The sequence below is a fragment of the Peromyscus leucopus genome, chromosome 2 (assembly GCF_004664715.2).
Source record: "Peromyscus leucopus breed LL Stock chromosome 2, UCI_PerLeu_2.1, whole genome shotgun sequence".
In the NCBI taxonomy this organism is placed as follows: domain Eukaryota; kingdom Metazoa; phylum Chordata; class Mammalia; order Rodentia; family Cricetidae; genus Peromyscus; species Peromyscus leucopus.
Window position 1 is genome coordinate 124004549 of NC_051064.1, and position 24826 is coordinate 124029374.

General features: G+C 42.9%; 1 protein-coding gene across 1 annotated transcript in view; it reads right to left on the minus strand.

Annotated features, from left to right (window-relative positions):
- Positions 1 to 24826, minus strand: part of Macf1 (microtubule actin crosslinking factor 1) — a 339831-nt gene that overhangs the window by 165077 nt on the left and 149928 nt on the right. The window contains exons 7-14 of the mRNA XM_037203340.1: positions 23281 to 23429; positions 3094 to 3260; positions 2212 to 2324; positions 2006 to 2112; positions 1215 to 1334; positions 988 to 1083; positions 265 to 392; positions 92 to 185 (exon numbers count right to left, since the gene is read on the minus strand). Of these exons, the coding sequence (XP_037059235.1) occupies positions 92 to 185; positions 265 to 392; positions 988 to 1083; positions 1215 to 1334; positions 2006 to 2112; positions 2212 to 2324; positions 3094 to 3260; positions 23281 to 23429 (974 nt within the window). The remainder of the gene's footprint in view (positions 1 to 91; positions 186 to 264; positions 393 to 987; positions 1084 to 1214; positions 1335 to 2005; positions 2113 to 2211; positions 2325 to 3093; positions 3261 to 23280; positions 23430 to 24826) is intronic.

Sequence of the window (24826 nt, forward strand, 5' to 3'; positions counted from 1 at the left end):
TGGATTCCTCAACTGTTAATGCTGACTGTTACAGCAGTCCGGTGAAAGGTGGAAAGCATGTGACATAAGCTGTAAGACGGCAAATACTTACAGCCTGCAGTGTATTCTTAGCTAGTGTCAGTTTTTCTTCACAGTTCAAAGCACCATTCTGTATTTTGTTTGCAATCTGCAGCAGCAATTCCAGCCTAAAAAACATAAAGACCATAATGAAGTCCAAGATTCAAAGTAGCCCCTAGGAAATGTCAGACTGCCTTCTGGACCCACCTCTCCACAGCTGGCCGTAGGGATTTCTCTCGCTCTAGCATTTCAATGATGAGTTTCCCCCACTCTTCTTCTACATGGTTAGGGTGGTAGCCTTGAGGCAGTTTAATTCTGCCGAATTCAATCCACACCTGAAAGAGATACTCTTCAGTTCCCAACCACAGCCCTGCCCGCTGGCCTGTTTTCATATTTTGCTTCTTGCTTTTTGTGGGGGCGGGGGTGTCTAGTCAATCAGCAGTTTTTCACACTATCTAATACAGGAAAAGAATAAAACATCTGACAACTTAAGAGCCAAAACATTTGTATCTAAGCTCTAATGTGCAAAGACCACTTGCTCTAAACTGTTCCATCCTTTCTATCACTTCTAGAAATCTGTCTTCTAGATGAACCTGATTCTGGCAAGTTAAATCCACCCAACTCTTTAGTTTCAAATCCTGTAGAAATAAAATATGAACAGACATCTCCTGTCTTTTCATCTGAGGGAAAGACTTAGTTTCCCTCTAAAAAGCAAGGAAAAAAAGAGATTTCTGAATAGAGACGATGTTTTGCACTGACTCCTTTAATAATGACAGTTTGTTGATAACGTTCCTTTACCAGATATTCAAGATCCGCCAAGGGCATCACTCCCTTGGTAATGATAAAAGGAGAACACGTGGAACCTATTAGGAAACAACGACAGTACAAACTGGCAAACCCCAAGTCTTAACCAAAAATACGCTTCCTTACCTCTAATAATTTATATAACTCTTTGATTCTTCCTTTCTCTCTCTCCTTGGCAAGAATTTCTGTTTCTTTGAAGTGTATATATTGGTTATAAAGTGCCTACAAAAATTAATATTTGATGAATGAATTAACAATTTTCACACCACTTCCCCAGAGCCAGCAGCGGCACGCTCTGAGGCTTACTCCCAGTGAGAATTTAGAAAAAGCAACTTAAGTCCACGCTTTTTTACCTTTAGTTCAACAGGATTCTGGGGGAAAGATTTCTCTGACATCAAGATTGTATGCTGTCTGATCCAGGGAATGAGTGAGTCCACTCGGCTTTGGTATTCTTGCCACCTGGAGTCCACTTCCTATAGACAGAAGGCAAACATCATAGACCAGATTCGCACTTTTCAGCAGCAGCACAGGATAAAGGGCTCAGACCACCCCATGCCATACAAAACCCTCTTCTAATTGCCTAGACAGATGTTCAACTTAATCCTCAAAGTCTCAGTTTGAAAGCACCCTGACAGGTAGGAAGACCATAAACCAAAGGTGATTCTTCACATTGTAATTACAACACTTGGGAGGCTGAGGCAGTAGGACCATGAGTTCAAGGCTAGCCTAGCGCTCACAGCCATGGTGCCTAATCAAACTTGTATCAGTCTATGGTCTATGGGAGATGGTATAACATGAGCAATGCTGCCGGGCGTTGGTGGCGCACGCCTTTAATCCCAGCACTCGGGAGGCAGAGCCAGGCGGATCTCTGTGAGTTCGAGGCCAGTCTGGGCTACCAAGTGAGCTCCAGGAAAGGCGCAAAGCTACACAGAGAAACCCTGTCTCGAAAAAAAAACCAAAAAAAAAAAAAAAAAAAAAAAACCATGAGCAATGCTGAGGCTCATTCCTATGACAGTGTCCATTATGATAGAGGTAATGTTGACTCAAGGTGGTCTTCGTAAATACATAAGAATTTAAGTAACACTAGCTAGTGAAGGCACTCTACCTCAACAAATCAAGGTACTTTAGGAAAATGTTCTTTTACCGTAGCACTGATCCCTTCGCCACCCTCAGGGACTTTGGGGAAGGCATCATAAATTGAAGACACGTAAGTGATTACAGACTTTTCATCTGGAGATGGCACATCCACATCTGAGAGAAAGGTAGAATTTCTTGGTCAAAACAGGGGAACTTGCCAGGAGAAGGAATTATGTAAACATGCTAAATGTCCTTAAAATTCAGTACTCTCACCTTCTGCATCCAGCAATCTGGTGACCCCGAGTCTCTCAGCTACTTCAAAAGCCTGCTCCAAATTCTCCCGGTTACTCTGGATGTGCACTCTCTCCATATCCACCAAATCGGGTCTATAAAAGTCCACCAAGGCATGGGAAAAACCATCATCTACACAGCACATGAGCTCATACAGGAGAACCTAACGTTCCCAGAACGCAAAACACTGAATGAATTAGAGAGAAAGCAGGAGGTAGGAGGATACTAATCCTGAACCTATTTTTAATTGCACACCAGGCATCTAATGCTACCCAATTTTAAGCTTACACAAATTCATAAACTAGTACAAAGTGAAAATTGATACATGTATATGACCACTCAGAGCTCAAATTATTTTTGTTCTTGTGGCTCACACTCCTATCTCCATTCCTCAGGTAATTCCAAGTCAGCTGCTGCTCCTGACTTTGATCCAGTCCCACTTCAGGCCCTGTGCACCCTGCTTGAGATGCTCTGACCCCAGAGCCTACACGGCTCACTTTTGACATCCTCATCTAAGAGGCTATCTCTGGTCACCTTTGTCTAAATTACCATAACCCTAAACCTCTGTTCTTCTACTGCGCCTGCCACTGTATGACAGCATGCAGGTCTGTTTACTGCCTGTCCTCCTCAGTGGACAGGCAGCTCCCTGAAAGCAAGAACATTGACCGGCTTACTCCTTCGGCCAGTGCCTAAACAGTAGGGCTCAATAAAGACTGCTTTCCAAACAAAGCAGTGACTTGGGGTCTAATCCTTGGTGGAAGGGGATGATGGTATGACAGTTCATTACGGTCTAATCCTTGGTGGAAGGCGACGATGAGATGAGAAGAATTCGTTCTAAGAGCACGGAGATCCCATTGCACGTACCTGTACCTATGTATCAACGCATTGAACATTTTCCCATCACTCCAGCAGGAAGAAAAGTTGGTGCATTTGATCCCTGTGTAACCAGCTGTTACTTTCTGAGTCCACAAGAGTAGTTTCTCCTTGGCAGACATATCCCCCGACTCCCCACTAATGTAGATGTCAGAGATCTGCAAACAGATGAGACATGGAATAAGCCCTCCGAAGATGATGAAGTCTCGTCTTTCTCCTCTCTCTCTAGTATGACTAATGAAGGAAGAGAGACCCAAACTGGCTGGCAGCACTGTTGATGACAGCTCCAACAGATGTTCAACCCCTCTGGTAGTTGGAAAAACACAAATTAAAATGTATCCAACTGGCCGGGCGGTGGTGGCCCACACCTTTAACCCCAGCACTTAGGAGGCAGAGACAGGTGGATCTCTGGGTTTGAGTATTCTGCTTCTTTTTATAAAGTTTAATGACTATTTTCCAAAGACTTCTGGACTGAATATGGGCTATAATTTGTAACCAGTGATTTCTCATTAGAGTTTAAGATATTTATAACTTTTTGCTGTCTCATGCTTACTTTTGCTCAGTAAACATTTTTATATAAAATATTTTGTGTATATTCTTCATCATTTCCTAACAAGTTTTACGTATCCTTTAAGACTTAATTCAAAACTGACATCTAGCATAGTTGTATTGTTTTTAGTCTACATACTATGATCGTACATGATAATGTCCAATATTGAATATTCGCTCCATTTATTTTGTTATCATTATAGACCAATCAGCACTTTCTGATTTGATAGGATTTGAGTGGGATTTTTTTTTGTTTGGTACGGTTTGGTTTGGTTGTCTCCCCGCCCCACCCCCTTGGTTTTTTGTTTGTTTAGTTTTTTGAGGCATGGTTTCTCTTTGTAGACCTAGCTGTCCTGGAACTTGCTCTGTAGCCCAGGCTGGCCTCAAACACAGAGATCTGCCTGTCTCTGCCTCCCTAGTGCTGGGATTAAAGGCGTGTGTCAACATCACCCAGTTGTGGGGGAGGGGCATGTGCACATCGGTGCAGGAGTCCACAGAGGCAAGGGGTGTCAGATACACCTAGAGTTGGGATTACAGGTGGTTGCCTGTTGTGGGTGCTGGGAATTGAATTTGGGTCCCCTGAAAGAGCAGTGAGTATGTTAAACCACTGAGCCATCTCTTCAGCTCTGCACACTTTTATTTAAGAAAAATTAAAGATATTTGAAGACATTTCTTAAAGTGGAACACCAGATCTACTTTAGAGAAGCAGGAACGCAGCAGGAGAAAATGTGCATACCTGTGATTCCACACAGACCAGAATTTGAATCCCATCCTCCCAGCTTCAAGGTCAGTTCTTACATGCGTAAAAACAGGAGTGATAATGACCATCTTTTCAGGGGAGATATGGTAATCTACCCCAAACTCAGGGTTATGATAAAAAGATCTTGTTTCTCTCTTCACTGAATGATGGTTTTCCTTTAGTAATTCTTTAACACCAACAGCCCTGACAAACTGTATCATCATTTAACTGGATGTTATTTTGTACTACCAATTATTAATTCTTATATTTAACTTTCTCTCTATAGGTTTCTTGAGGTTTGGGCACCGCATGCTAATACCAAACTATCTGAAAATGAGGGTGAGCTCCTGGTCACTGGACACATCAACAGCAGCTCAGATGTTGTGAAGAAATAATGCCCAGCTCTGAGATTCTGAATACTGCGCACACTCGCCTCATGTGCTGATCAAATAGTGAGGACTTTTTAATTAATAATTATTCAGTTTATAATAAAATAGTAAAAGTAAATACATGAAAGCATCTGAGGGTAAAGTCTATCAAGAATCCAGCAAACTGCAAATTCAAAGCAGCATATAAAGTTAAACAAGTTTAGTGCACTAATTGTGACAGCAGCACCTACTCACAGAAGACGTGAGCACACTCACTAATGGTGACAGCATTGAAACCACTTTAGTGAAGAGCTTTACTTCAGATTTTCAACACAGGTTTAATGAGACAAAGAAATGTTTGGCTCCCTTGGGGAAGAAAAAAAAATACCATGTTTGGATTACAACCCTTTCTAGACTGTAAACTGGTTGAGAAAAATATGATTATCATCACCAGCATCTCAGTAATTAAATGCGGCTTTTGTCCATCTCTTCACGTAATTCTCTCATGTAGTATGTCTCCCATCACTAGGGTTTGCCGAAGCATTTACCTTAACACTCAAAGCAGAGATACACCTTCCACTTCAGGGAGTTTCCTTCCCTGGCTGAGTGGTAAGAAGACAGCCTCAAAACCATGTCAGAGACTACACATGTCCGTTCGAGCCTCCTCCTATCATACACTATACAAGGCACAGTTAATGTCTTCTCCAAAGCATTCCCACAAACATAATATTTCCTAATAGTTCTATAAGCATTTGCCAACATCTTAACCTTATGCCAGGTGTACAGTACGGAGTTGATCCCCAGAATCAAGTAAAAAGGTAGACGGGGATGGACTCTACAGCAGGCCCTGGGACACGTGTGCCCGCATACGATAGCAAGTCAACTTCAGAAACATAAATTAAGTCTGGGGCTTTGTCAGCCTGGAATACAATTGCCCTGCGTGAATGAAGTGTGCACTGTGGTGGGAAAGAAGGCAGGGGAGCTACTGGTGCCAGCACTGGGGTTTATTGGGTAAGAGAGAATATCCGAGGCAGCGTTTATTCATTTTCTAATGGGTAGATGGTGGAGACAGGTAGATCCTTAGAGTTTACTGGCCAGCTAGACTAGAAAATTGGCAAGCTGTAGGTTTAGTAAGAAACAAAAAACCAAGGTAGAAAGCAACTAAGGAAGATGCTCCATGTTGTAAAGCCTCTGAATTCTACATACATGTGCACATATACACATGCACACACGCGCCCGCATTCCTACATATATCCACACCCCCTCCACAAATAAAATGAAAGCAATAATCAAGTTTGTTGGAGCCCACTAGGTTTCCTAGCGGCTGTACCCAGCAGGACTGCATAAGAAGTTGCCTGGATCACGGGCCTGGGTACCAGGTGATGGTAACTAGCAAGGGGGAGGTCTTTTGCTCCACTCTTGGCATTGTTATAAATAGAACTTTGTAATAAAGTTCTGGGGTGGTGGATAAGGATCCAGACCCACCGATTCTATCCTGTGTTTTCTCTCTGTTTCTCTCCTCTCTATTTCTAACTAAGTCTCTTATCCCTCATTCCTCAAGATTTCCTGGGGTAAATAAGTGTGGGGGCTGGTCTCCTATACAAGTTAAACTGTGTAATTGATTTAGCATTTTTTATGATTATGCTAAAATGCTATTCAAATGTTATTTTTGCTATATCTTTTTTTAAATCAGTAAAACTATCTGATGAGCAATTTTCTAGAAATATCACCTACATCTCTCTTTAAGACTTTTGTAATACAGCCATGCTTTTTTTTCTGAGTCTGGGTCTCCAAAAATTTGATTCCTAACCACGAGAATCTAGCTGTGTAACACCAGATTAGTGGCCACTACGGGAGCTTTATAACTAATGGTGAGTGTGCAGGCCAGAAGACATCCTCAGCTATTGTTCCTCAGTTTTGAAACACCTTTTCTGTTTGTTCCTGTTTGGTTTTCTTTTTATAGACAAGAACAGCTGGGCAGTGGTGGGGCACCTTTAATCCCAGAATTTAGGAGGCAGAGGCAGGTGGAACTCTTGAGTTCCAGGCCAGCCTGGTCTACAGAGCGAGTTTCAGGACAGCCAGGGCTACAAAGAGAAACCCTGTTGGGGGCACAGGGGACAGGACAGGATCTATTACAGGCCTGGAACTCACTGGCTGGACGGTTTCCACTTCCCCAGCACTGTGATTACAAGTCACCACGCCTGGCTTTTTACGTGTGAGTTCTGGGGGTCAGTCCTTGTGTTACAACACAAACACTTGACTGATTATCTACTAGCCCTTAAAAATTCACTCAGGCTTGTGTGTGTGTGCATTTATGCATGCATGTGCACACAGGCAAAGGTCGGAAGTCAACTGTGGGTGTCTTCTTCTATCACTGTTCACCTTGGTTTTGTAAACAGGGTCTCTCATTGAACTTGAACCTCACCAATTCGGTTCTAATAACCACTATCCCTGAATTCCAGTCCCCTGCTTGCACAGGGAGCACTTTGCTTACCAATCATCTAACCTCCTAAAAACACCTCAACTGATTTATTTTTCTTTTATTTGTTTACTGTGTGTGTGTGTGTGTGTGTGTGTGTGTGTGTGTGTGTGTTGGGGGGGGGCATGTGTGCTTGCTCCACACATGCATATGGGGGTCAGTACAGTATAGCTTGGAAGAGCTGATTCTATGCTTTCACCATGCAGGTTCCAAAGGTGGAGCTCAGCTGGACAGCAAGTGCCTTTTTCATCCACTGAGGCATCTCTCTGTCCCTTGAAAAACATTTAACATCCAACACTTCAAGTCAGAAGGCTATATTCCCAAGGAGAATAACAACCTTCTTGGCTTTTTTGTCTCCCCTTTTCTTTAAATGGATCATGTCACTTGATCTCTACCAAATTAATACAGATTGAACTAGTACATGGTGACAGAGATTTATTCAGTTATTTTTGTTTGGTTTGGTTTTTTGGTAATGATCTGGCTACAACTTCATTGGGAGGCCATAACAAGACGGTATTACAAACTCAAAAACAATAATTTTTGTTTATAGAAGACTAGTACCTGGAGCTAAAAAGTTCATCTTATCTTTTTCATATCTCACAGTTACATGAAAGTTGTAAGTAATTCGATGCCCAATAAGCAATAATCATAACACCCCAAAGAATCTCAGGAGGATTGAAATTTACTGTGCTTTGCAAAGATCAATAAGATTTCAAAAATGAGTATTACTTAGATTCATCCTTAAAGGATGTTACAGAACTGAAAAACAGAGAGTAAAAGAGAATTCCAAACTGGACACTGGGATAAAATTGTCATTTGAAGTCAACCTAGCCTATGCAGTGAGACCTGACACACCGCAGGGTGGGGTAAACAGGGGTTGATGTGAGAGGATGGGAAAGTTGAAGTGGGAAAAGAAAGGAGAGAAGGCTGGACAGAAACTAGATTGTGGAGGCACTGGAATGCTAGGTTGGGGATCTAGACTTGTAAATCTGTACAAGCCTCCAGAAATGAAATGACTAGATGCTCTGAGCAAACAAGTGTGATTATGGTGCACGGAAATTCCCAGCTGGTCTCAAACTTCTAGACAGGAGCCATCACGCCTTGAAAACTTTCATTTAAGAGCAAGTGAGGGTCAGTGCACAGCTCTTTATAAATGTCCAGGCAGGGTATCTACTAGCAGCTCTGTATCTCAGGAGTAGAGAGAAAAGGATTTATAGCAACAGGAGAGGTCAGGGGAAGGCCTATCGGCATTCTAATTCACAGAATCTTGTAAGAGAATATAAGCAAAATGAAAGGCCAAGGTCAGGACTGGAGAGATGAGATGGCTCAGTGGTTGAGAGGACCTGGGTTCAATTCCCAGCACCCACTTGGCAGCTCATGGCTGTCTATGGCTCCAGTTCCAGGAGATCTGACACCTTCACAGCAATGTACATAAGATATGTTAAATGAATGGGTTTTTTTTATATAAAAAAAAAAAAAAAAAAAAAAAAAAAGAAAGAAAGAAAGAAAGGCCAAGGTCATAGGATGTGGGCATTTTTATCCCAAATTACAGTACAAATTTATATTTGTCCCCAGAGGCCAAATCCTCTTGCAATAGGCATTTTCAAGGTTTTTCTGCCATGAAGAGTGGAAAATGGTATCTTGTTGCTCATCAGCAGTGACAGTCTTCTTATGTGTATGAGGAGGCATCTGTAGGATGTGTGCTTATGTGCATGTGAACTGCTTGTTCCTGAGAGTTTCTCTATTTTTCTACAAGGAACTTGTCCTTTCCATGTTATTTGTAAAATTCTTTATTTTTTATTTTTTTTTTTAAAGATTTATTTATTTATTATATATACAGTATTCTTCCCCCATGTATGCCTGCAGGCCAGAAGAGGGCACCAGATCTCATTCTAGATGGCTGTGAGCCACCATGTGGTTGCTGGGAATTGAAATCAGGACCTCTGGAAGAGCAGCCGGTGCTCTTAACCACTAAGCCATCTCTCCAGCCCTGTAAAATTCTTTAAATGACATTAATTGCTAACATGCATTGTACCTTGCTTTCAACTCATTTAACTCCCACAATAGCCCCAAAAGTGCATGCTATTATTATCTGAAATATACAGTTTTACAAGGTATACTGTAAGCCACAGGGCTGAGATTCAAATCCAGGCAATCCATGCCACACTTGTAATCACGTCAGTTGAACATGTCACACATTCCAGATTGTAGCCCCCTTTTAGTATACGCATTATATAATAATTTTATCACTACTGTTACATTTCATTTTACCTAACCTAACATTTAAAATGTAAAATTTTAAATACATACCAAGAGATAACAGCAAAAGTCCCTATCCACCCAGCACCTAGTTTCACTATTATCAGCTCATATAGCTAATTTTTTTCATCCACAATGCCTACTTTACTCCTCCCTATTACTATTAAAAGATATATATTATTTTCTCCATAAACACTTTAGTAACTATCTCCAAAATGTTTCTTTCTTTTTTTTTTTTAAGATTTATTTATTTACTATGTATACGGAAGAGGGAGCCAGATCTCATTACAGATGGCTGTGAGCCACCATGTGGTTGCCGGGACTTGAACTCAGGACCTCTGGAAGAGCAGTCGGTGCTCTTAACCTCTGAGCCATCTCTCCAGCCCCAAAAATGTTTCTTTTTTTAACGTAATTTCACTATTGTTAGACCCAAAGTAATAATTCTATAGCACATTTTTAATTAATATTTTTGTTTGGTCTGTGTTTTGAGATGAGGGTCTCACATAGCTGGCCCCGGGCTGCATTGGAATTCACCATGTAGCTGAGAACTATGAAGTCCTGCCGCTCCTACCTTTATCTCCCAAGGGTATGTATAAGCCACCTTGCCCAGCATTTAATTTAGTACATATTTAAAAAGAAACAAAACCTTAAAAGAAAAATCCTAATCAAAACTATCTTCTACATTCTCCCAGTATTATCATGTCTAGTTTAGTTTTGCTTCTTCTTACAATACAAAACCAATGTGAGTAAAACAACTCTCCCTGTAATTAAAGTAGAGAAATGGGGAAGGGATAGAAAGGCTAATTAGGCCCAGAAAACAGTATGCCAGCTGGCCTCTTTCCCATTTCTGGCCCCTGGACTTTTCTAACTCCTCCCTAAAATTGGAGGGCTCTAAGGTGTGGCTTATGAGCTCCCTTCCTGTGCAATGGGATCCACTAGCTATACGGGCAGGAGACTGGAGGCAGGAACAAAGTGGGAAGATGAGGGATTTTTCAACGATTTTCCTTGCTTAAATGGGCCACATATTCTAGATCTTGATGGCAGAAAGTAGAGTCCGGAAAGAAGGAAAGGGCCAAAAGGCCTGTCTGACCTCAAAGCAAAGGCTACTGTTAGCCTGTACGCTCCAGCTGCAAACGCAGTCTTCTTATTAGCGCTCCGAACCATGCTTGTTGGCTGCCCTCAGTCAGCCTCCTTCTTCTTTAACTATTTCCTGACAAGGGAAGTTTCAACTGTAGCACTGGCCACCATTAACTTCTATTATCTAAAACACGCACTTGGCAAGAATGGGCATCAGCTCCATTTCTGAAAAGCAACAAACTCGCAGTGTAAGGTTGTGTCACCAGCTCCATGAGCACGCCCTACGCCAATCAGCATGGGAGTGTTGGGCAGACACCTGCCACTCAGTAACTCACATTATCCTCTGAGATGTATTACTACTCTAATACATTAGAAACAAAACACAATACAAGCAAACAATCCAGAGCCAGGAGCTATGTGAGCAGCCACAGCTGCTCCTCCTCCACTGGCCTCAAGCTCCCACCCTACAGAGGGAGCTTGTCCTCAAGGCAGATGCCTGCCTAGGAGTCCCACTCCACATTTACAAATGCCTATGGGGTCAGAACATGCTGCTCTCTTCCTAGCTGCCGCTGTCCTGTAGGCCTGCGACTAGTTGGCAAGTAAGGGACAAGCTCCCTGAAGACACATTATGTCTTCAGAGACTATGCAGCTTTCATGCCCTGTGGCTTAAAGATTTTCATTCTGAAGGAATTTCATATTTAATCTAAGAAGTTATTTCTTAGAAGTTATATCTTAGGTCACATATGTCGGTCCATAGCCCCATTAAGAACACTGAGCCTCAGAAGCATGGCAGATGTCTGTCTGCATGGAGACTCAGTCACTTAGTTTCCTACCCTTGGCCCTATCAGAGTAGTCCAACTGAACTTGGCAGAGAGGTAGAAGTGATGGAAGCAAAGGCTAGCTGCTCAGAAAATATCACATACCAACTTGACTCACATACTAAACAGCCAAAGAATCATCCTACTGTTAATAATATCAAGCTACAGATCACTCACTGCCCAAAATATTCTCCCACCAATCTTTTAAGATTCCTCACAGAATTGTAAAGAACCTTACCTCCCAGAAGACACAGCCTCATGGAAAAGTACCACTGCTACCCATGCACACTTCAGTATCTAGGACTGATTTCCATCATGAGTTCCAAAATGTTTCCACTTCATCCTTTCTAAAAAGTCTTACACTTAGGCTTCTTGCTCAATCAAGGGACACGTCCACGTCCACAAAGTCAAGAAGAGAGTAGAAGTTGCCAGGGGTGGTGGTGGAGGCGGAGAATGTCTTTAATCTCAGCACTCGGGAGGCAGAGGCAGGCGGATTGCTGTAAGTTTGAGGATAACCTGGTCTACAAAGTAAGTCCCAGGACAGCCTGGGCCACATAGAGAAAGAAACCCTGTCTTGAAAAACCAAAAATGAAAAAAAAGTCTCACACTTGATTATGAGCATCTTATAATTATATGAATCTTGTATAATATTATGACTCCACAATATCAACTTTAATAGCATTAGTTTTAAATATAAGCCACTTCAGCAGCTGGCTTTACTTCAATTATTCAACATCTACCCATTAGAAAATAAATAAACGCTGCCTCGGATATTCTCTCTTACCCAATAAACCCCAGTGCTGGCACCAGTAGCTCCCCTGCCTTCTTTCCCACCACAGTGCACACTTTATTCACACAGTGCAATTGTATTCCAGGCTGACAAAGCCCCAGACTTAATTTATGTTTCCGAAGTTGACTTGCTATCGTATGCGGGCACACGTGTCCCAGGGCCTGCTGTAGAGTCCGTCCTCGTCTACCTTTTTACTTGATTCTGGGGATCAAACTCAAACTATTAAGCAGCAAGTGCTTTCACCCACTAAGCCATCATGCTAGTCCTTTTGTTTTTATTTTTGGTTCCCCCACTTAAGACAAGCTCTCACATATCTCAGACTAGCCTTTAACCTGTAACTCACTGTGTAGTAGAGAATAACCTCGAACTTCTAAACCACCTGTATCCACCTCATGAATGACAGGATTGCATGCATGGACCACCAAGTCTAGTTTACTTAGTGGTGGGGACTAAACTAGGGCTCTGGTATGCTAGGCAGGCACTCTCGAGACTGAGCTGTATCCCCAGCCCAAAAGATATTTCTCAATGGCCACTTTTTAGGATGTTACTGGAGGTCTCCAAACTGTAGTAAAAGATGGTATGGAGATGGGCCTATCCAAGAAGGAATTTCAAACATAGATCACCTTAAGTTTTGAGTTTATCTTTACCTCACTGTGTTAGTGTCCAACACGCAGGTTACCTTCATATATCAAGGCAACCATGTAGTTAGTATCACTTGTCTACAGCTAAGCCAAAAACAAAAAACAAAAACAAACAAACAAACAAAAAAAAAAAACGTTCTGCATCTCTAAAGCTTGTGCTTCATATGCTGCAGAGGCAAATATACCAATAAAAATTCAACCATGGATGATCTACATGCTACATTGTATGCTACTCAGAATCTTCCTGTGACCTTATCATGGTATCCAGCTTTCTGAATTCTCGCCTGATTTTTGAATCCTAGAAATAGTCACAGCAGTTACTGTTGCCTAACAAGACATAGTAAAGCCCTAAAGAAGTTCAAGCACAAAGTAAACTTCGTAGTTCTGAATCTCATTCACTCATTTCCCTCTTTGTCTCCTCCCCTCTTCCTCCCCCTGTCCACCCCTCCAGCATGTCTCCTGGTCTCCTCTAATTTTAAAATTAGAAGCCAAGGAGGAAGAGTCCTCTGCTTCTATACAAACACACAGTGAGTGCTGTCATTACATACGTCCTCACAGGGAAGAGATTACATCAGCTCTACTAAGAACACCACTCTCCAGAGAGAAGAACAAGCACCCTGAAGACAACTGCCTTGCTCTCCAAGCCATCAAGATCCCTTTCTTCCCCATATCAATCTTAGGAACTAAGCTAGGCTTCCCCTTCCCCTTTGGACTACACCATAACTTCTTGGAGGAGGTAAACAAACCAAGAGCCTGCCTAAGTAGGAGGACTTATCCAGCACTGCACTTGAAAGACAATCCTACCAGATAGCTTCAGCAATTATATATACTACACAGATACTCAGAACCTGGGATTCCCCAGAGCCAACAAGCCTTGCTTTTAAGCATCAAGGGACAGACCTGAAATAGATTCTGCTTGCCAAACCCTAGCAATCACTAACTCACAGTGCCCTGTGCAGTGCTAAGTTTGAAATGCACCAAGACCCTGACTGCTTACCCCACTCCACTTTTTAATATGCCTGAGAGGCAGGATTCCAGAAGACAGTTTGATTACCCCAAATATACCACCCACCTCCTCCAGACCCCACGATCAGTATGGCTTGCCTCCAATGACAGGGTACCATCCTCTTCTGAGAAGGGTGTGGAAGTCTTTTCAGGTTCTGTATCTTCGGGCCGGATCCCATGTAGATGCAGCCCATCACTGCCATAGCCAGAGGAAGACGGCAAAATGCTCACAGCGATGCCACTGACAGATAAATCACTCTGGGAAGCAGGCATGATGGGACCCCTGTGGGACACTTGACCCACGTGGGTAGGTTCTATGCAAATAGGTTCTCCTGACTGTTTTAGTATTGATGAAACAACAGAGCACTTAGCAATCCAAGATTCTGTGGGAGGGGCACTCAGAACGTTCTTGGTTCTTCCCCCCACACTCCAGCCCTCTGAAAGTTGGTCTTGATCTCCTGTGTCAGAGGAGTAGTCTGTCCCAGGCAAAGTGCTGCTCCGAAATCCAAGCAGCGTGCCTCCCTGCTCCACTGCAGTCTCTCCTTGCAAAGGCAGCAGCACAGCCCTGCTGCTGCAGGATGCTGTCCTCGGAAATTCCACCAGTTGGCTCACAGATTTCTCACAGTTCCTTTCCGCTGGGTTATCAAGCAGGTGAGCAATGACGGTCATACCCTTTTCCAGGGAATCCCAGACCCCTCCAACAACTGATGACTCATTCTCCAACAAAAGGTGAGCAGTTTGGATCTCTGCTTGGAATCTCTCCTTTACCTGCACAATCATCCCTTGATCGCCCACCCCTGAGTTGGGAGCTGAGTCTCCAGGCAGCACAGAGTCTAATGGGGGGTGCTCGGCCCCTCCTACTGCGTGCTCCTTTGGGAGACTCGTTGTTAACTTGGTTAGGGGTTCAGTCTCTTCAATGACTCCAGTGCCTTCCAAAGGTTCCTCCTTGGGAGATGCTTCTAGAATAGGGGTTTTCTTCCCTCTCCACTTCCTTTTGAACCGAACCCTCTTCTTAGGAGATATGGGAGCCTTCTCAGGAACAGCTATGGACTCTTTCGGCTCCTTAACACAGCCCAGTGAATTTCCCATTTCTTTCCTCTCCCAATCTCAGAAAAAAACGCAGTTAAATCAGTCCTTGGATCCCAGAGAAATTCCAATGTTGGCTTCATCGGATTCAATGCACATTCAAAAAAAAATGCACTATGCCGGCAATCCCTCCAATCCTTTCTCCCTCCCTCCCCGCCTCTCTGCCTCTCTCTGTCTCTTCCAGCCGCTCGATTCAGACAGCCATCTTACAGGCTCAGAGCTGCAACAAGACAAATTTCAAAGCATCTCACTGCAGTTCAGAAATCACTTGACCTAAAAGCAGACAGAAACCGGATTGGCTGCTGCTTCCTCTCTCCAAATATGAGGTAATTGGAGCACTGCCCTCAGTAACACAAACAGAACGCAAAAGGGAGCTGGAAACCAGGGAGAGGGAGGAGGAGGGGAGAATGTAAGAGTAAATGGAAAAGGGAGGGGAAAGGAAGAGGTACCCTGGAGGAAGGAGGAGGAGAACAATATCAAGGAGGGGGAAGCAAACCAGCTCGGCTGCTACTAACCAGGGAGGGGAAGGGAGACGAGACCGGAGAAGCTGCAATTATGGCTCCCAAACTACAACATGAAATACGTTTTAATCTCTGCTCCAAGATGTCCAAAGGAGAATAGCAAGTAAGATATACATAATCAGATTTTAACCCAAGAAAGCCTAGAGCCCACTCCTTCCATTAAGAAAAGGAACAGGGGCATGGAAAAAATCTATCCTCCTGTGGCATTTGTGACCATCTCCAAAGAAAGAAAGAAAAACAACTATTAATTCTGATGGCCATTAACACATGGATGAAACACCTGGAAATCGGCTTTTGAATACAGTATGTTAAAGCTTGATAGACAGGTGATCACTTGCCAATACAATACAAAAGCCAGGTCACCACAAACAGCATTTGTCAAATGTTCAATAGTAATCACTGATGTTGCTTTTGCCAAAATATGATGCTATGGTATTTTGAACACTTGCTATGTATCAAATACTGTAAAGATATGCATATATATGTATATATTATCCTGTTTAATTCTCACATCAATCATGTAATTTTGTAAGTAAAGAAACTCAGATTTAAGAAAGCTGATTAACTTGTCCAAGTTCAAATAAGTGGCAACACCAGGCACAATCCTTCTAAGACTTCATTTTAACCAGGTAAAATGGTTCATATAGGTAATCTCAGCACTTGGGAGGCTAAACCAGAAGGATTTCAAAGCAAGTCTGAAGCTAGTCTGGGCTACTGAGTGAGACCCTGTCACAAAAATACCCAAAGAATAAAAGAGACTTCATTTTGGCTCCATTCTAATAGCTAGAAGGAGGGCAATCTGCTCTCAGCCACACGAAACAAGAAGATACCCCGCAGTTCTAAGCTAGCAACTGGACTCTGCAGCTGAGCAACAGAGAACCAACACTTGCTGACAGTTGGGGAGGGAGCAGTGGTGGCGGGACGGAGACTCAGGGATCTTCACTCAAACTGAAACAGAATGATGTCGGAAGGGTACTTTAAGTGAGACTCACACACTACACCCTGCGCTATCAGCAGGATTCCTCTGCCCACGTGTTTTCAGTACACTGTCTAACAAATGAGAATGCGCCACAACCCAAAGGTTGACTCTGAATGGAATGGAAGGAAAGAGGCATGCATGTGTCTTCTCTGTTGTAGCTCTTTACCCTTTTCTGTTCCCACAGTGCTGGGAATCAGAGGGCGTTGTACATGCTAGAGGCAAGCACACCACCACTGAGCCACACCGTGTGTGTGTGTGTGTGTGTGTGTGTGTGTGTGTGTGTGTGTGTGTGTATTAAATGTAATGGGGTTTGCTCTCTGTGTGTGTGTGTGTGTGTGTGTGTGTGTGTGTATTAATGTAATGGGGTTTGCTGTTTTACTGGCTAGCGATGAATCCCTGGGCTCTGCCATGTTCTGTGTAAGCACTAACAACTTTTACCAGCACAGCCCTACCCTCCTCTGAAGAACTAAAACGAACCTTCCTAGAAGAAAAGGTACAAGAAACCCTCAAGCCCCTGCTCCTATGTAGCCCTCCTTTGAGACTGCCCCATCCAATCCAGCAGGTGCTTCTCCCCTAAGCCTGTTGCCAAAGCTGACAGCAAAGTTGCAGCGCCATCTTATGGACATCATGAAACACAGCAAGTAAGAGCACAGGAAACTCAGATTCGGTAAATCAGTTCCCCAACAAAAACCATGCCATTACAACCAAGTTGTTCATGCAGCCACCAAACCTTCACAAATCCAATGAACAAAACAGAAATAAGGGGACTCAAGTTGTATGCAACAAGGCACAAGCTTGACTGTCATCAATTACATATCAGTTGCATCCTTTTCTTCTGCTACAGAGAGAAACTGGTCAAGACAAGGACAAAAGCTTCAGTGAGGTGGAACTAGGTCCCTTCTAAGCTGAGCAGCTTAACTACTTTACTCAGTGATTCAGTTTCCTTACCTATAAGATGTAGACACTACCACCTACGCAATGGGGTTGTAGACAAGGCTAATGATACAATGTCCATAAAGCACTTGGCTCAGTGTCTGCTCCATCTATAATAATCCCTTTTATTCCTATTTATTTATGCCTGGAGCTAAACATTAGGAGCCATCCCTAGCTCCCACAGGAATCCCAGTACACTATTTTTTCCCCCTTAACTGGATTCTAAAGAAAGTAGGTATTGTCCAAGATCCAAAGTTTAGGTACTGAGTTTTGTTCTTAGGGCTGCTTCTACTGTTTTACTAAGTTAACTCTGACCACAGGACTAACCTCTTCATGGACCTTCTCCTGGTATAGCTTACGAACACATGGCTGTGCCTTCTGGGAAAGCTGACTTCTGGGATCTACTTACTCTTCAAGTCTTTTCCTCTGGCTTTTTACAGTTAGCCATTTATTACCCATAGTTCTATTTGAGAGATAGCCAGAGTTAAAGAGCACATTTATTCATTCACTCTATTAACATGAATGGCATCTTATCATACCTCAAGTACTGAGCACCATAAAGCACATAAAAGCTCCTCAAAGAGGAGGAGGAACAATCAACTGGCATGGTGGTTTATACTTAAATTAAGCACTTGGAAGGTGAAGGCAGAAAGATCACAAGTTCAAGGATAGCCTGGACCACAAAAGATCTGCTCTGGGAGGGAGGTTGGGGGAGAGAAACTAAAAGTCCTCAACACCACAAAAGGGCTTGAGCAAACCTAGAGAAAAGGAATTCTGTTATTGCTATAAAGACACGTGGCCCAAAGAGGCCAGCCAGCTGGTCGCTCCATTTCAGTTTCCTCACTTGAACAATGCTAAAAACAGCCATCACAGCCCATTTGTCTGGTCAACCTACCTTCACAGCTTTTAGATGATCAAATTCATGAAACAATCCATCTACTTAATGAATATTCATTGAGTGCCTATTCTATGACAAGCAAAGATAGTCCTTGGCATTGCTAAGCTTACTCCTAGTGCAGGGCTAAAGAGCAAACCAACACACAAGAAACATGCGATATGCCAAATAACGACATTGCCTAACAAGTACTGTGAGTCAGAGAGCAGTTTCGAGAGCAGTTTGCAGACACGTTCTAGACAGGAAAAGGAGGGCTGGTCAGATAGCTCAGCAGGTTAGGAGGTGTGCTGAGGAAGGCTCCCCACCAGAGGTCTGCTCCTTGAAACCCTCCCCATGAGGGGAAGGAGAGAAGCAACTCCCAAGAGTTGTCCCCTGGCTCCACCTACAACCTAGAAATTCCAGTCCTGGTGTCTCTTCTCTCAATGGCAAGGTCACACACACAGAGGCTCGCAGTAACAGTGAGCACTTGACTTACATAACGAAGTAATCCACTACAGCCTAAGTGTGGCATAGCTGTGAGGAGCTCTACTCCTATCACACTCTGTAAACCAGTTCAGATGAACAAGCCAGGCCACCCGTCACCATCACTGACAAACTCCACAAAATCTAGGCCTGGGTATTTAGTTTGGTAGTAGAGCATGGGTCTTACATACACAAGGCTGGAGTGGGGCACACTGGAAACATCAAACATACAGATACTAGCACATATTGTTTATGATCCCAAATCTATTGTAAATACAGAAAAGCATTTAAGGAATGATATATGCCAACTTCAGAAGAGCATTCACCATGGGGCAGAAGGAACAAGAAAACTGACTGTATCTGAAGTGGTTTGTTTCTCTAAAGAAAAAGAAGAGGAAAAAGCCTCTGAAGCATAAAGACCAAACTATTAACCTCTGTCTCGTTGTAAAGTGACTACACATAAGGATTGCATATGCTTTTGAGTCCTTGAAATTTTCATAACTAAAAACACAAGTTAAAATGAAAGAACTCCAGACACTTAACACATATTTTAAAAATGTGTCAAAGTGTTTTAGAAACCATAAGTCCCCCCTATAAAGATATTGATACTACCAATCTCATCAGTACTAGTAAGTTTTAATCTAGAGCTGGCCTCTATTTCACAAAAACAAATGATCTATCATCTGCATGTACACAAACATCAGTGTGCTCCTTCATCAACACCAACTGCAAAAACTGGCTAGAATGATTACTTTGCTGCTCTCCTAACATCTAACAGCTCTACTTTGTGTATGACCATGGATGCAGCTACACATAGTTATATATAGTAACAATACATCACAACATGTATGTATATGTTGTCATCTTGATGAGAACATCTAATAAGTATATATACAAGAAAAATGAATCGGCAAAGTTCCAGCCAGACAAAACCCTCGCACAGAGAAGGGGAGTGAACACCAAGTTCCATCCTTGCCAGGGAGCTATTACAACTGTACTGCACACTCCAGGGCAGGTCCCACGCTCAGGAGCAGCTGGCTGGCACAAAACGGAATCTACTTTTTGTGTGTATGTGAGGGGTTTCTTGTTTTGTTTTATCTTTTTCATTTGTTTGTTCATTTGTTTTTTCTTTCTACTGAGAGAGAAAGAACATGAAGTTGTGTGGGGAAAATCTGGGAGAAGCTGGGGGAGGGAAAATAATACAATCAATATATATTGTATGAAAAAAAATTCAATAAATGTTTTTAAAAGAGAGAAATGAAAGCATTGTCTACACAAAGATGATTATAAAAATATTCATGCTGGGACAGTGAGACAACTCCGTGGTTAAAGGTGTGTATTGCCAAGCCAGACAGACTGAGGTCAGTGCCTGGAACCCACCCGATAGAAGGAGAATCAACTCCTGAAAGTTTCAGACTGACCTCCATGTGCACACTGTGACATGAGTGTGAGTGTATATACATGCACACAGAAATGTTAAAAAAAAAAAAAAAAATCACATCATTGTTTATAATAACCTCATACTCAAAGGGGGAAACCCAAATGCCATCTACTTCTGAAGAAAAAAATGACGTCTATAGTATGCCCTATAACAAAATACTAAACCGAAGTAAAAAGCTGACCTATGCCAGGAGGTGGTGGTGCATACCTTTAATCACAGCACACACTTTAGAGACGGAGGCAGAGAGATCTCTGCAAGATAACTTAGGTCAGCATGGTCTGCATGGAGAGTTCCAGGACAGACAGCTAAAGCTACAAAGAGAAACCCTGTCTCAGGAAGAAGGAGGGAGGGAGAAGGAGGAAGAATGGAGGGAGGGAGGAGGGAGGGAGGAGGGAGGAAGGAGAGAGAACATTCTAAAGCTGTGTCACTGAGCCCCAGGTTTAGCCCTAACTAGTAGTTTACAGGCAACACCGGGAAAGAGGACACCTAGAAGATACCCCAGGGATGCTATCAGCATCTTAATAAACTCTATAAAAGTTCTGAATTCTTCAGCAAATTGGACATGGGAATAAACAGATTTGATACAATATATATGTATACCTATTTTGGATTCTAAGCCAAACCAAACTTTTTTTTTTTTTTAAAGTGAGATCACTGGGCATATCATAACATTGATCAGATATGTGATAGTTTTATGAAGTATTAAATTTTAAGGTATGAACTTATTGTGGCTTGCTTAAACAAAAAGACCTGATTTTTCAGAGATACACACCAAAATATTCACAGATAAAAGCATAGAAGGTCTGAGCTGAGGCTTGAGGAGTGAATTAGGCTATAAAGGAGATTATAATTATGAGTTAATAATTCTTGAACAAGATGTTGGGTATGTGGTAACTCCCACCCTCCCACCCCCACCCCCGAGACAGGGTTTCTCTGTGTAGCTTTGCGCCTTTCCTGGAATTCACTCTGTAGCCCAGGCTGGCCTCGAACTCACAGAGATCCACCTGGCTCTGCCTCCTGAGTGCTGGGATTAAAGGCATGCGCCACCACTGCCCGTGTGTTAATTCTTTACTTCCATAAATGAGTGAATTTTTTTGGAACAAAAAATGTGTTTGTGGAGGTGGGTGAGATGGCTCAGCTATTGAGAGCACTGACTGCCCTTGAAGAGGAGCTAGGTTCAATTCCCAGCACTTACATGGTGGCTCACAACCATCAGGAACTCCTGCCCCAGGGAATACAACACCCTCTTTTGGCCAGACATGTACAGACATATATGCAGACAATATATAAATAAAATAAAATATAGATATACATAAAATAAAAATTTTAATTTAAAGAAAGTGTGTTTGTCATATTAGATATGGTACACATGGCCTCCTGCCTGCATGACAAGCACCCTGCTATCCAGGGTACCATACCCTCAGAACTGGAATAGCTGTAAACAGGGAGAGAAGACAGCTTCCTGGTGGGGCTGCTTGGGAAAGCAACCACTCCATTATGCCCATCTCCTCTATCACCAAAGCTTCAACTGAGAGACACACTATTTTTATTCTTTGGCCTCTGAGTTCAAAGGAAAATTAGTTGCTGTCGGGGAAAACAGAGACATAGTACATATTATCTCATACCTGTGAGCATAGTATTAAGTGCTCACAATGAGGGCATTTTATGTCAAAAACAAACAGCAACAACCCAATCCCCACCCCCACCCCACACAATCCTCTCTGTTTGTAAAAGTCTCAAGAAGATAACTGCAGTCCTATGTAAAGGCTCAACAAAATGTTTATTTCTACTCTGAAGGGTATACTCACCCAGCTCAGATTCCCAGCTATTCCTATACTCAAACCTTGGATGTAGAAACCCACAAAAATACACACTAATCCCACACATTCCAAACCTTACTCATGCTGCTGAATGCCAGCATTGGCTCTAAACCAAAGTCCCAAGAAACAGGCCTGTGATCTAAGAATTTTCTCAGGGTCTAAGGAATTCTGAGGCACCTGCAGCTCTGATTCAACCAGAAGGTGGTGCAATCTCTCTAGGATGCACCCTAGGATGTCCCACTGGCCTCACCCCTGTGCCTTTTCACACCTGCTGAAAGATGCTCCCCTCAGTCAGTCATCTCACAGGCAACAACTGGATCTTGGAGAGCTGCCTGAGGAACAGCTCTGTTAGGCAGGACTAAAAGTGAGTTAAAAAGAACATTCTTTTTACTAAAAGTGGGCTATTCTTTTCCAACAGCAAGCCAGACTTTAAAAGAAGTTGTGTCAACTTTGAAAGAAATGGCACCAGAAAGGTCTTAAGAGCTATAAACATTTCAGGATACCACTGTTTGTGGCTATAAAACCTGCTACAGGGTATGGTGATATTTTGTGTATGCTCTAACACATAAAGCTTCTCTGAAGATCAGAGGGCAAAGCCAGCCACTAGTTAGCCATAAAGGCCAGGCAGTGGAAGCACACACCTCTAATCCTAGCACTAGGGAGGTTGAGACAGGAAGTGACATGGCTGGGCAGAGAAAGGAATGTAAGGTGGCTCCGTCTTTTTTGACTGAGGAGTTGGTGAGGTGAGAGGTGGCTGGGGCTTGTTCCTTTGTCTCTCTGATCTTTCAGCATTTACCCTGATATCTGGCTCTGGGTTTTTATTAAGACTAATTAAGATTCGTGCTACAACAGGCTGAGCTCTACCCCTTCCCCCACACCCCACCCCCACACACAGACATACAGCAACTAAGGGGCTATGATTAACCAGCAGTGTTTAAAGATCAGATGAGAAGAGTCTTGCCATAGCTGGTTACGACTCTTCATGCACCCCCTAAAGTATCAGACTCAAGTATCAGTCACCCTATCCTTCATACTGAAGCCCCCTCACTAAGAAAGCAGACTTCTAATTCCAGACATCTAGGGACAAGACCAAACCACAAGAGGGACACTCCCTCTGTTTTCATAGTGCAAAAATTATGACACGGGGGCTTAGGATACAGCATCTTGTCTCCAGGCTCATCTTAATATTCCTTTCCAATTGCTACCCATCGTTGTTAACTACCAAATACAGAGAAGTAACACAAACTCCGCCTGGAGGAGGCAGCACAGGTTTCTAGGCCGTGTACAAACCAAGCAACAAGAACCCCAGACCTTACCTGGAAGTGCAAAATGATGGTCCAGATCAGCCCCAGGGTCAGCTTGGGATTGCCGTCTGTGATGTCATCGTTGCGGATGTTCACTAGCTTCACCTGAAAAAGAAAGGCAAGCTGGTCCTCAAGGCCAAGACGTTTCTTTTCTGGTTTGACTTTTATTAATTTTCACTATTAACACACAGTTAAATTAACTTTTGGCTTAAGAGTCTATGAACTCTAATACTTTTATAGCACCACATACAACAACTCGCATTATTCCAAAACAGGCCCCATGATACCCACTTTCAAACAGTAGAACTGTGCCTCATTCTGAGGTCCTGACTACACTGGCTCATTTTGCTTTTTCAAGAATGGCATGTAACCTTTGATACTAGGTTGCTTCCCCTACCCACTACAGAGCATACTGTTCTTGAGACTCCCATCCAAGCTGCTACATGAATGGCTTGTTCCCTGTAACTGCCAAGGAGTATTCTACTGTACAGATGTCCTGCCCTGAGCTTGCTCATTCATCCACTGAAGGATTTATGGATTATTTCCAGTTTGGGGCATTTCTAAGTTCAGATTGTTGTTTTCATTCTCTAGGGTAAATTCCTGGGAGATTGCTAGGTCATCTATATACAGCTTTATAACAAACAGTCAAATTATTTTTCAGGGTAGTTGAACTATTCGGCACTCACGCCAGCAAAGCAGCCTTGTGAGCACATGGCATTGCAAGTTGCATTGTTAGCCAGAATCCTGACTTGTTCTTTTCTTTGCGGGTTAAAAGTGATGCCCCTCCCCCTCATCACTCCCTGCTTCTCTCTCCATTTCTTTCTCTCTGTCATAGATCTCTCTTCCTGATATAACACCCATCTCAGCTTTACTCCTAAAAAGCCATTCCAAGAACACAATGTGCTGAGACACATAGATGTTCTCTCCCCTTTGATGATCAACTGTTCTTCTATGCAGGAAACTGAGGTTTTATTTTTGCTGGTTCTTTGAGACAGGGTCTCTCTATGTGGCTCTAGCTGTCCTAGACAGTATGCAGACCAGGCTGGCCTTGAACAGAGATCCACCTACCTCTGCCTTCCAAGTGTTAGAGTGCTAGGATTAAAGGTGTGTAGCACCACCCTTTCTTTTTCTTTCTTCTTCTTTTTTTTTTTTTTAAAGAGATTTATTTGTGTTTTTATTTTCTGAGTGTGTTGCCTACAGTATGCCTGGTGTCCATGGAGGCCAGAAGAGGACATCACATCCTCTGGAACTGGAGTTACAAACAATTATAAGGGGCCACATGGTGCTAGAAATAGAACATAGGTCCTCTGAAAGAGCAAAAAATACTCTTAACTACTGAGGCATACTTAACTACTCTAGCCTAAAACTGAGGATTCTCAACTAAGATGTAAGCTTTTAAAACAGAGTGTGCTGAGCAAGCCAGTGTCTATCTCAACCCCACTGGTCTTTTCTGACATTCTCTCGCAGAGTTCGTTACCTGTGACAAGCTGGAAGGGGAGGTCCTTGCTCTGTCTCTTCTATGGAACAGGAATCTATCTGTAAAGGACCCCTGTGACCT